Source organism: Ascaphus truei, chromosome 2, assembly GCF_040206685.1.
Source record: "Ascaphus truei isolate aAscTru1 chromosome 2, aAscTru1.hap1, whole genome shotgun sequence".
NCBI lineage: Eukaryota > Metazoa > Chordata > Amphibia > Anura > Ascaphidae > Ascaphus > Ascaphus truei.
The window spans coordinates 326,912,208-326,926,134 of NC_134484.1; the positions used below are offsets into that span (position 1 = coordinate 326,912,208).

The following is a 13,927-nucleotide window of genomic DNA, read 5'->3' on the forward strand; positions in this document are numbered from 1 at the left end:
TTATAGCTGGTCAATCCTAGTGGTAATATAGGTAGGAAACATATGTATCTATATTTATGAAATGCAAAATAGCGTACTTTTGGTAAGCATGTTTAATGTGTCAATGTACTAGGGCACCTTGTTGCTTTCTCACTGCTCACATCCATGAGTGACTGGGTTTCCATAGTGTTAACTGGAAGAGCTAGGGAAATATTTCGGCATCAACAAATTCACCAGGTGTAGGTTACGTTTGTTCAGGCAAAGGGAAGTACTGTAGGAATGCTTGGGATAGCCAGATTTCAAATTCAGGCCAGTCCCACTAATTATGGGGCAGTTGGCAACCCTAGCTGGGTCTGACATGTAAGAAACCTCTTTGGTTAAAAGATTTGACTTCAATGTAAAAAAAAAAATAAGTAATGCCAGCAGAGAGGCAGAATAGGCACAGACATAATGTGACATAATGTGACTCCATGGTCTCAGGGAAAAGTTTCTCTACCGTGTGTTTTTGCCTTTGCATTCCTTTTCCAATTGCTATGAGACCATGGACATATGTAGCTGTGTCTCCAGAAATCCAGGACATGCTACCACAGAGAATAAAGAAGTTTAGAACCTGCAAAATGGATGTCAAAGCATTCATGGATTGGCAACGTTCATGGTGAAGACCCACTTAAAATCAACTTTGCGCTAAACATATGAAATGAAGGAGTGCTCATGTACCACTACTACCATTAAAATAAAATTATCATCTCAAAATAAACTGACATCGATTTCTTTAACGTTTTAAGGAATGCCACTTTATAAGGGAGATGTTGGCCCTTATTCTGTAAGGTGTGATAAGCGCAGTTGACGTGATATCACATGAAAGCCCCATTGACTTTAATGGGGATTTCCCTGCGATAGCACATCATTTGTGTTTATCACACCTTACAGAATAAGGGCATTTGACTTAAAGCAACCACACAAACCAACTCCAGCCTTAAACACACAAACCAACCTTGAAACAACACGTGGAGAGAAACTTATGCTCAAAGAGGTGCATGCAGTACCTGGGATAGATGCTAATAGGAGTCATTAACATATACTTTGTATATCCTATTAGCATATCTGCCAGGTATCTCAGTTTTGCTCCTTTTTGAGACCGGTGTCTCTCCACGTATTGTTTCAAGGTTGGTTTGTGGGGATATCTACAGTATAGCACAGGGGTCCCCAATGCGATGCTCATGGGCACCGTGACGCCTACCAAGAATTTTGCGGGTGCCAGCGAATGCAGTGTTTACGACAGCTGTTGAGTGCCGGTCCGCACCGGAAGCTGCGCCCAAAGTCCGTATCCGTGAGTGGTATTGGAGGTCTCACCCCAAGGTAAGTGTATTGTGTGTGTGCATTGGTTGGTGCTCCCACAGTCTCCTGAACGCTCAAGTGTCACCTTGGGCACAAAAAGGTTGGGGAACCCTGGTATAGCATTTGGAGCTAATATAATAGGACTCTCCCCCTTCCATATTTCAGAGTCTGGGTGTAGCAGACCCGCCTTTAGGTATGACCTAAGTAACGCATCATTAAATACCTGCACTATCTATAACGGAGTTCTGTGCATAGGCGTTGCTACAGGAAACACCTGTTTTGCATATCTTAAGCACTAATATTCATTATAATAATGCAAGAGCTTGTTACAGCTGAAAATAGCACTTAATCCTGTGTTTGTGAGCTTTGAGTCAATAACAGAGCTTTGTGGATCTGGGTTAATAAAAGTAAGGAAGAGAGAAAGAATGGACAATACCGGTGTTATCTTGTTAAACACACATCAGACAAATGGGAGTAGCCAGAGGAAATCATCTCCCTCCCAAGTCTTTGCTTTCCATGTTTACAATGTACGGTAGCATTCACAATCGATTTAAAAATAGGTATAGGACCTTGATGAAAGGCATCACTTACACAGGTTTAACCCCTTAAACATGTCACTGCCACTGTACGCTTTGGTCTTAAAAGGCACTTCCGCTTTAAGGGACAAATACTCTTGACATCCATAGTTAGTTGTGAAGTCTTTTTTTGCAGTAAAGTATATCTATGCATGAGTCATGAATGAGGTTATTTTAGCTAGACTTAGGGGCTCATTCACAAAGCAGAGATAAGTGGTTTTAAGCACGATAAATGCCCTTATAGCATGATACTGCCTGCTGTGCTATTCACAAAGCAGTGATAACAGTGCAGTATCGCACTATGGGCCTCATGCAGTAAGCGTTGATAAGGGAAATATGGCCATGTTATAGCCAAAATTGGGTTTGAGATTCAGTAAGCGCCGATAAGTGCTTCATATCGCCAGGTTTCGGAGCCGATAATTTGGTTATGGCCAGTCGCCTGCCGATAAGCCTGTTTTCGACACTGATCGCCACTTTTTTAAATCGGCTGGATTCAACAAAAAAAAACAGCTTATCGGGGCTGATCGGCACTACGAAATTGAGATGTTATGGCCGATTTCTCCCGCCAACTAAAGTTGGCATTTTGGACGGGAGAACGATCGCTAAGGCTGCCGGAACGGCACTTAGAAAAAAAACATCTTCTGTACATCAATGGAAGTCAATGGAGCGGGGACGTATAACAGTATAGTACTGTTTACGTTTCATTGCTCACAATACAAGGGGGATTTGCATTACAGTGTGGGGGCATTCCCTGCATTGTGTCACAGCTGACGTGTCTTATTTGCATAACATTCGACTTTTACATGTTTTCAGCATTTGCGGGTCACATTACTCATCATGTGATGATGTGGCAAGGGAAAATACTATACTACACTCTTAAAGGAGAATCTCACATCATATCACACATTTTACTCAACTCAGCGACAATTATTTACATGATGTCACACATGTCACACATACACCGTATATTCATGTTCCTTTACATTACACAATGCTTGTAATGTGTCACGCATCTTTAAACCTTCATGTACATCTAAATTCTCATGTTTACATCTACGTTTGGGTCCTCCCTATTTTCATGACGTCACTTATTGGACGCTCAATCACATTGCATGTTTACATTGTAACCGTTGCATTACAAGCACTTCAACCTAACTTATACACACATGTACAGTAATTCATCATTGGGACACCTTGTAAACTCATTCTATACCAACTATCCTCCTTACACAAATGCATGCATATGCACACGACTATTCATTGTTGCCAACATGTCACAATAACATGGATAATTACACATGTTACACAAAACTTTTCCCACGTCAATCTCAGCCTTTTTGTCTCATTACATGACTGACTCTTGCGTTCACAAGTGTTACATGCATTGCACATGCAACTATTTATTTGCAAGCAATCTTTGTACAAAGCTTCACGTCACATCATTGCCAAATATCATCATTCCCTGCAGAATACACACAACAAATACTTAGAACAACAAGTGCACACAGCTTGCCACAGAAGTACTTTATTATGGTAATGTAACACCTTGCATTTTACTATGTCACCTGACATCATCACATACCTATTTAAAGGACGCACATTACCTGCTCATTCACAGCTACTCATTTCAAAATGTTGCGAATGTTTAGGAGACGCAGGAACATTCTTTTCTATGACATGCTTGATGATCAAGAGAATCATATAGGGCAAGGTAGGGACACACCGAGGGACAGTGACAGTGACGCGGATACGACAGGGACAGGGAGAGGGACAGGCCGAGGGACAGGTAGAGGGACAGGAGATCAGAGGAGAAGACAGAGGAGACAACTTGTGCCTCGTCCGCGTCTGTACAGGGAGAGAACCCTGTTAGATGGGATGAGTGAGGAGGAGATTGTAAGTCGCTATCGTTTGAGTTCAGCAGCAATCTTAGCTCTTTATGAGGAGATAAGGGGGGATTTAGATTTTTTCACAGCCAGAGGTCGTGCAGTCCCTGGGCTTGTTAAAATGCTGTGCTCATTACATTATCTTGCTTCCGCGTCATACCAGACAACTGTGGGCATAGTGGGCGGGGTCTCGCAATCTACATTCTCGCGGGCCTTGACCCAGTTTCTCTATGCACTCAATAGACGCGCTAGGAATTATATTCATTTTCCTACAGAGGCGACAGAGTGGCTGGAAGTCAGGACTGGCTTTTATAATATAGCAGGGATACCATGTGTGCTGGGTGCAATCGATTGCACACATGTTGCTTTGATTGCACCTAGTCAGAGTGAGCATGTGTACCGCAATCGGAAGCACTACCATTCACTCAATGTACAGGTGGTATGTGATGCCACGATGAGGATAATGCATGTGGTACCCAAGTTCCCTGGTTCCAGTCACGATTCCTCTATCCTGAGGAACTCTTCAGTCTTCCATGCGTTCGAAGAGGGACATTTTGAACCTGGTTGGCTGCTGGGTGAGTACATATTTACATGTTCTAACACAAAACACATGTTGATTTAGGAATGTTGGCATTGTACAATTTGATCACTAATGTCAGCTTATGTGTGCTCCATTCATTATAGGTGACTCAGGATACGGAATTAGGCCGTGGCTCTTGACTCCGGTGCTAAACCCTCAAACTGAAGCAGAGGACAGGTACAATGCAGCCCATATATCTACAAGATCTGTTATAGAGAGGACATTTGGCCTACTCAAGACCAGGTTTAGGTGTCTGGACAGAACTGGTGGGGCTCTTCTATACAAGCCTCAAAAAGTGTCTGATATTATCCTTGCCTGTTGCATTTTGCACAATGTTGCACTCAGGCACAATGTACAGTCAGACCTAGCTGAGGCTTTGGTAGACGAGCATCCCACCCATGTAGCTGCTGAAAATGAACAAACAGCCAGTGGTGGCCAGACACGACAGAATCTCATCAATTCATTTTTTTCTTGTAAGTACAAACTCATATGTTCCTAGTACTACTTTTATAGTTTAATTATGTTATATTAACAATAATGTTTCTTTATATAACCTTCTGTTAGGACACAGATGAATATGGGTTGCACACCTTTCTTTTCTCTGCTGTGTGCACAAAGGGATGTGGCACCGGTATGTTATTGTTGCACAGGTTATATAATCCCTCTTCAATTGTACTTTAGTTGTGTGTATGTGAATACAACTTGGGTAACAAAGCAATAATATTTTAGCATTGTGTTATTCCTTATGCTAAGACAAAACACATATTATGCCCATAATCATTCATGCTTCTAGTATGCTTACATACAATGTTATTGGTGCAGTGTAACATGTACATCCATATGATGTGTACACCAGGCTGATTTACATTTTGAATGTCATGAAATATACATGGTGTTGTACATTTAACACCAAATACACACTTTGCTGTGTTGTTTACGGTACTGAAGATGGCATGTCAATGTTTGCAATTTATATATTGTTCCTTTGCATTATAGGTATATCTCCAGTATGACTGATCATGGTATGTATATTTGCTGACATCTCTCATAAGATGTGGCTACCTCAATCTTCCTATAATTATTGGAACTAAAAACCCAACATATTGGTTTAAACACAAATGTTACATATATGTACTTTCTGTATCATGTATATGCATTTAGCTACTCTTGAGCTTTCATGTGCATTGTATTACAAAATGATTACTCACATTTCATCACATTTTATGTATGTTTCCTTATAATTTCCATTAATGTAATATAGAGGTGGTTGGAGAAAAGGGGATAACTGTACTTATTTGTTTACTTACGGGAGCACATTCATCACTAGCATAGACACACTTTTTAAGACAACTGTTTGTGTCTCTATCAATTGGTGTAGGATCCATGTATAACACCGACAAATGATAACACCAGCTTTATTATGGTAGCTTATATCATCATATTGACTATACTATGTATTTCTAAACGATTAATAAACACAGTAAACTATAGTTAGTTAGGTTAATGAAATATACACAGAAACGTACTTCATAACATGATGGTGATGTCATATTCAGAACATCATGCATTGGAGGGGACCATAACATCTGGCCACTAACATTATTTGCTACAGTCCCAAACCATTTTATCTACATACCCATGTAACAAGAGATTTTAAAAATAAATGGCTACTTGGTTGTAAGTGTCCTTTACATTGGGAGAAGGAGTGGCTCACTGAGTAAAGACACACACTGGCACTGATAGTTTGAAGCAGGGGAGTCTGGTTCAATTCCCGGTGTGGGCTCCTTGTGACCTTGGCCAAGTCACTTTATCTCCCTGTGCCTCATGCGGAAAAAAAACATTTGTACGTTCCACGGGCCAGGGACCTCAGGCTGAAACATGTGTCTGTAAATCGCTGCGTACAACTAGCAGCCCTATACATGAACATGCTCATATTATTATTATTATTGTTACATAGTTTCGACAGTCATACGTTCCATTACATATTAGAATACACAAATGTGTTAGCAGAGTGGGAATGGTTGTTATATATAAAACACACCATGTCATAAAATGTTAGTAGTCATTAAAGAACACTCAATAAAAATTCATGAGGCACTCTTTTGCAACATCATTATGTTAATTAAGTGCTTATGCAATATAGGCATAAGGGTATCACATTTTTAATTGTTTGTTAATAAGCGCTGCAAGCAATATAAAATTCGTTCCATATGTAGTATAGTAGTCGGTGGCTCCTCCTCACAATCATCTCATATAAAGGTAGACTCTTCTGAAATCATACATTGATCCGATTGTATCTTCCCCGACATCTCTGAAATACAGCAAACACATGATGGTCAAAGATGGCACCTTACTAGATATGCATCCGTGACAACGCGTTACGCAGCTCTATATGATTGTGTAGATACACACGTCACTCACTTATATGTTAGAAGTAAAACTGTTCATCAGTATGTAATGTTTCTTTACATTTGTAGCAGGCATAACTATGTATAAGAAGTGAACGTTGCCTGTATACTGAAAGATGTGCGCGCACATCTTTGTGTGCGCACGCACTTCACGCTTGGCTCCACTAACTGTTAGCGCATGCGCAAAACAAAGCGTACGTTGTGCGTTCAATACATGTTGAAAATACCAGTAAACATAACATCTTTATTTCAAATACAATGAAGACGAAACTACATTCGTTCTAAACGAGTACATCTGTATTCTTTTTAAACAGACGTGTTTGAACAGAAAGCACGGCCGATAACACAATGCGCAAATGCAATACGTGTGACGTCATGTTAAGCCAGCGTGAAACGCACGCTAACACTCCTCCCACTCAATTAACATTCGGCTAACGCCCAGGGTACGCCTACAAACACTGAGCCGCACGCATCACACACTGCAGTTACCGTTACTATAACAAAACATGACAGCCAATAGGCTTTGAGGCGCGCACGTCGCTTGGGGGCGGGACTTACATCACTAATCCTTTTTAAGGACGCCTTGGCCCATGACAAGGGTCCCACGTCATACGTGGTGGACCCGGTTTTCAATGTTGTAGATGTTGCATGATAACAAAACAGGTATGTGTTAGAGTAATGGTAAAATGTTGCTAATATGTTTAAAGGGATAGGAAAGTACGTATATTTATTCCGTCAGCAATGTGTACTACTCTTTCAGGTCCTACTATATTGTATTAGGAAACAATTTGTTTGTGATCGCTACATGTTATGCAGTCTGCAATGTTACGCTGTATCCACGCATTGAAAGTGAAAATGGTGGTTACAAAAAAAAAAAAAATTTAAACGCAGAGTCAACGCATAACGATTGTTATATTTACCATTCTTCTAGAATTAACTCTTCGCCTGGCTGCAACTGGTCGCTCCAGAAATGCAAGCCATTTTCATCCACGCTTAACCCAACCGCTGAATCCAGTATGGCACATATCTCCTCCAGGATGCGCTCATAGGAATCGCCACTGCTTTCTTCAAATAATTGGTCGGGAGGTAGGTTCATTTCTTCCGGTTCCCATTCCAATGCAATTTCAGCTGAAAGGCTTGGTACATAATCATAGTACTTTTGTTCTTGTACAATGTGGGTTTCAGGAATGGAGGCTGCAGATATTGCAGCACGTATCGATTCAAACGGATCAGTAGTAGCGGATACATTGCTATTGCCATTAGGAATAAATATGCCTTTCACGACAATATAAGTGCCGTCTTTCAGGATAAATTGTTTTTCCGGGGCAATCTTCCAGAAACCATAGGTGTGTTGTAGCTTATCCTGGTCACGTTCAAAAAAGTCATTACTTGATAAAGTGAATCTTATTGAGGAATTAAAATTCCGTGCATGCTTACGGTCTTGGTAATAAGGATATTTTGCTCGAATGAAATCATCGATTTGGCGTGTGCTTGCTTTCTGTCCGCGACTGTTCAAGATGGCTTCACAGATCATGTACTTATACCCTAAAAGGGGATTAATATTGTTAACGAATTCATCAGCCATGTCTGAGTAGCACAAAAGCTGTGTGCAGGTCTGTGTTATTTGCTCATCAAAATGAATGTGCTGAATGGCTAACAAACTCCTGTTTTTCCTTGTCAAGGTCAACAAAAGTAACTACTTTGACTCCTTATTTCAAACGCCAATTGGATTTGGTTGTCTAATTGGGTTAACAGTTGTGGTTCGTGATATGGGACTGTGGGAGAAACATTTCTCCTTCTTTTATCTCGTTTGTGAAAAACATCCCTAGACTGTGAATGCGTTCACATAGTGTTTTTTTGAAAACTAACAAAGACCAGTGTGTGAAAATATTTCTTAGCCAGGCATATCAGTAAAAACACACCTGCAAAAAGAAATGTTTTTTCCCCGCTTACATTTCTGTGTGTATGTGAAAGTCTGGTTAACTCCCTGTCTGCATGAGTTTAAATACGTGTGTATATATATATATATATATATATATATATATATATATATATAAATATATCTCTTATAAAAATATATATATATTTATATATAATATTTTTTTTTTTTTTATATTGCAGGAGTACACACAACATTGATGGCATTAAGTATACCTTGTATGAAACCTATTTAAATGGTGAGAAACATGATTGAATTAAGTAATAAACATTTGTTTAAGCACAATACTGTTAGAGTCTCATACTTAGGATATTTCTCAAACATTAGGCCTGTATTATTAAAATAGTGTGCTTTCACAAGGAAGCATGAAGTGTATTAGTTTGTGTATACCAGTTTATATAGTACTATATATATATATATATATATATATATATATATATATATACACATATATATACATATATATATATATATACACACATATATACATATATATATACACATATATATATACACATATATACATATATATATACACATATATACATATATATATACACATATATACATATATATATACACATATACATATATATATATATACACACTCACACACTCACACTCACACTCACTCAGTGTGTGTGTGTGTGTGTGTGTGTGTGTATATATATTATTATACATTCTGAGATGTTATAGAAACGAACACACAACTGATTAAAGGACAAAATTACAATGGCCAAGCAAGGCAAAGGTAAGTAATAATTTACACATAATCCTGCTGTACACGTACAAGAAAGATGTTTGCACTTACTTAGGTGTTTTAATAATTGCATGTGACTAATATGCATATGCAATTCTTACATCAATTAACACACCCAAATGCAATGTTTTGCTGCAAAGTCAATGGCAGCTTCTCTAAACTTAGCAACTGGCTCCTGGTGGACCATTACTGAACAGACGATTACAACATAAATATTTATAACACAATTAATTATGAGTGTTAACATTTCCAAAACTTCACGTGTACAAGAACATAGTTGAAAGTTTGGAAACAACACAGTCTTCAGCATACATACAATAGTAATTAGATAATGTGAAGTCAACAAAACAAGGCCAAAGACATATTTTCTGAATTATAACATTTATTTTTTTTGTTCCTTTTGCGAGCGAGTAACAGGCCTGCTTGTTGTCTCTTGAATTTTCCTTTTTCTTTTGCCACCAACTTTAGGCACAACAGAGCCACTTTGAGTGGCCTCTGGCACTTCACGGGCAGGGCTTGTGGCCAGTGACTGTTCACCTACGGGGCTTGTGGCCAGTGACTCACCTACAGGGCTTGTGGCCAGTGACTCACCTACAGGGCTTTTGGGCAGTGATTCACCTACAGGGCTTTTGGGCAGTGATTCACCTACAGGGCTTTTGGGCAGCGATTCACCTACAGGGCTTTTGGGCAGCGACTCACCTACAGGGCTTTTGGGCAGCGACTCACCTACAGGGCTTTTGGGTAGTGACTGTTCACGGACAGGGCTTGTGCCCAGTGACACATGTGAGCAAGTTGGTAGACACTGCACAAGTGATGGTTGGTCTGTTTCATGTGTGTCTTTTGTTGTTTTTGACCAAAAACTGGTCAGTAGTAACTGCTTGTATTTTGTTTTTGTGGGCTCCTTTGTAGGTGTCAGCTGCTGATTTTGTACAGATGGCAGTGGTAGTATGTCGTCAGGAACCTGCACAGCAATCTCTGCTACTTGACCGGTAACATTTGGGCCTGGTGAATGAATATCAGATGAATGTGGTGAAAACTGACCTGCATGAACAGATCCTGGCTGGGAGGTGTTGAATTGTGGTACATTAGTCATTCTCCAGTAATTAGCTTGTGTTTGCTGAACAACTAATGCTTCGAATGAGGTGTTGATTTTTTGCAACTGTTTAGGCACTTCAATGAAGACTCTGTGGAGATGTGCCAATTGTGATACTGTTTCTTCCTGCAGTCCAATCATCCTTTCCAGCACTGTCATCATGTCTGAATGGCGACGATTTTCTGCGTCCACTATTTTTCCCTCTGAAGCTACAATTGCATCGTATGTGGAAGTTGATGGACGATTTGGCGGTACAACAGTTTCTATTGGCACCTCTTCATGGTCACATGATTGTATTTCAGTCTCTTCTGTGGCGTCATCCTCATCATACTCATCATCCTCATCACCATGATGTTCTAAAAAGAAATGTACACATTATTAAATGGCATGTTAATGTATGCTGTGTTACTATGTAATTGTACTATGTCCTAAGTAACACCTAACATGTTAGCATACGTTTTATAACCTCATTAAAAACTACCTTGACTTACGAATAATGTTTGGACTCAGTATGAAATATGAATGAATGAAAAGTTGCTCTAAACTCAGAAGTCCTACATGATAATTAACATCACTAACACAATACATGTTGCCTTACACTTAATTTTCACTGACACTAAGTAATCCTATTTAAAGAAGATGTGCAAAACAAATAATGCACATGACAACATAACATATAGAAGAGCACATATTATATGGCCAGCAAATGATACACTCACCTTCTAGTAGTGTTGAGCTGGCTGACCCAGGTGAAGACACTTGTTCCATCTCAGGTGACACATGTCCTCCAGGGGCAACTATATATAACAATAACATAAGTTTTACATTTACATGTGTAAATATTGAACAAACACTTATTGTATGTTCTGTATTTATGATTAACTAACAACATCAGTTCCTTAACCGAAAATGTGTGTGAAAGTGAACATAAATAGTTGTAATAACACTGTACATGCCTGTGTACTTAGAATTTTTGAGTTCCCTAACATACAACATACTATGTTTCTGCAGTAATGCGTGAGGATAAATAGATTAAATGAGTACATAAAAATCATATGTTGTGTAGTGATATCAGTATCATAATGTACATAACTATCATGAGATGACCATTCACAATGGTTATCATGAAGGTGGTCATATTGCAAAAAGTGTTGTTTTTGGTAGAGGATATGTGTGGTACATTAATCGAAGATGTGGCACACCTGAATGTGGCTGTGACTCAACAAGACAACACATGCAGTGTGTGATAATGTGTCTTTGATAGTAGTTCAACTATAGATATGAGTGAACTAATGTGTGACGTACGCTTTGATAAGTAATGAGTTGTTGGGGCATTTAGTAGCTAGAGTTAAGCTTTCAAATGAGTGTGATTAACTTCAGTTGTGCTATTCAGGTTGTAAGAAAGGTATTCCCTTCCCCAAAAAGCCTAATCAGCCACACCTTTCAATGACTTGAAACAGGTGCAAATGGTGTGAACTAAGTTGACCGTGAAATGAGGCTGTAATTAGTGTGTGTGCTGAACCCCACCCCCTCTGTTGAAGTGTATGCTGTGATGAGATATTAATTGCAGCTGCTTTAACACAATGGTAGATGAGCTAAGTAGTCATCTGCAGTGTTTAAGTTATGAAAACAATGACATAACATATGCTACGTGTGCCTCATTATGCTGTCTGTATATGACATAAAGCAAAAATGGACCTTTTCATAAGCAACTATAGATGTGTTAGTGCCAGTGATGTTTGTAGGCCGTTACATGCAATTTCTTTGATGCATGCTTAAAATAGGCAGTAATGTCATGTTTGTCGGAGTAAAATCAATAAAATACACAATAACATGATACATATTTCTGTTCTGTACCTGTAGCTACTAATAATTTCTCATGAACATGTGTTACACGTGTACTACCCTGTTGTTCCCCATCTTCGCCCACCATCAATTGCTTCCACTGCAGCTATGCATTTTGGGAATTCACATGTAAATGAGCACGCAATGGCACGTGCTATATTAGTTACTGCTTTTAGTAGGACTACTACATATATGTCTATTTTGAGATATATATATACAGAATCAGACATATACATATATAGATGCAGGTATGCTTATATTGTGAAGACAGTATAAAAAGCAGTGTAACTATGCAAAATAACTGTAAGCAACGACACGCCTAGTACAGTAATATTTATCACCTGCTGGAAATTGTGACGGATAAATTCCAATGTCACGGTCACCAGCCAAGCCTTCCACGACGACGGTAAGTAATTTTGGCCGAAGCAGCTCCTCCAATGGAGTCAATATGAGACGTTGTGGTGTGGGCCCACCTCCAGTGCCAGTAGCATGCACGCGTTGGTCTTGTATTTTCTTTTTCAATTTGGACCTAATATCATCAAATCTTTTCCGACAATGATACTTGTCCCTGACACTATTCCCACAGGCATTGACACCAATGACTATTGTGTCCCACATTTCTTTTTTGCTTGCTGCACTTGTCCGCCCTTGAAAAACATATAAAAGATATGAGGTAAATGAATAATAATATAAGCACCAGTTTCCTACACTGCTAGCTGTTCCAAGTGATAGCAAACATGCTGTTTTATGTGTAATATGTGCAGCACATGAGCATTCACTACTAAACCTATACATGTAAGCAAGGTTGCATTCATATTGTATGCAGTTCTGGCAAATTGACCGCCTGTGTTTATTTGTCCTTGTAAGGCATGATAAAAAGCTGTGTTTCCACACTAATGAACATAGAAAGATATTGTGTACCCATATTTGCATATGAACAAAACTCAGATGACCTAGGATCACATGTATTTGAATAATAAATGTAAAGTTACACTTACCTACTAAATGTCCATATATACTGTCATAGTGCTCCAGAATGCCAGTGACAAGAGCCCTATTTTCCTGGTCATTGAAGCGAGGATTACGTGGCTTCTCCACACGTTTTTTCCGAGCAGGTTTAGGGTCAGAGCTTGGCTGGTGCTGACTGGACTCTCCTTCTTCCAATGGAAGAGCCTCCAAAAGCTGGCCACCAGCAAGCACGCCACCACCATCCACCCCATCAGCAACTGCGCCACCAGCAGCACTCCCAGCACCAGCACTCCCACTCCTAGCACCAGCACTCCCACTCCTAGCACCAGCACTCCCACTCCTAGCACCAGCACTCACACTCCTAGCACCAGCACTCCCAGCACCAGCACTCCCACTCACAGCAACAGCACTCCCACTCCCAGCACCAGCACTCCCACTCACAGCAACAGCACTCCCACTCCCAACAACAGCACTCCCACTCCCAACAACAGCACTCCCACTCCCAGCAACACCACTCGCAGCACCAGCACTCCCACTCCCAACAACAGCACTCCCACT

At 39.8% G+C, this 13,927-nt stretch overlaps 2 protein-coding genes across 5 annotated transcripts in view; both read right to left on the bottom strand.

Annotated features, from left to right (window-relative positions):
• The window catches only part of SUGCT (succinyl-CoA:glutarate-CoA transferase), a 1,155,962-nt gene that overhangs the window by 133,898 nt on the left and 1,008,137 nt on the right, over positions 1 to 13,927 (bottom strand). The gene's annotated exons all lie outside the window — the stretch shown is intronic.
• LOC142488696 (uncharacterized) lies at positions 9,808 to 11,336 on the bottom strand. The gene is made up of 2 exons (XM_075589094.1): positions 11,275 to 11,336; positions 9,808 to 10,911 (listed from the first exon to the last, which is right to left on the bottom strand). The coding sequence occupies exons 1-2, from the start codon at positions 11,321 to 11,323 to the stop codon at positions 9,845 to 9,847; spliced, it is 1,116 nt and encodes a 371-aa protein (XP_075445209.1). The 5' UTR covers positions 11,324 to 11,336; the 3' UTR covers positions 9,808 to 9,844.

Bases quoted from the DNA above. Each gene is read 5' to 3' on its own strand.
- LOC142488696 (XM_075589094.1), bottom strand. From the start codon at position 11,323: ATGGAACAAGTGTCTTCACCTGGGTCAGCCAGCTCAACACTACTAGAA. The intron at 10,912-11,274 runs GTGAGTGTATCA...ATTTCTTTTTAG, and splicing joins CAGCTCAACACTACTAGAAG to AACATCATGGTGATGAGGAT.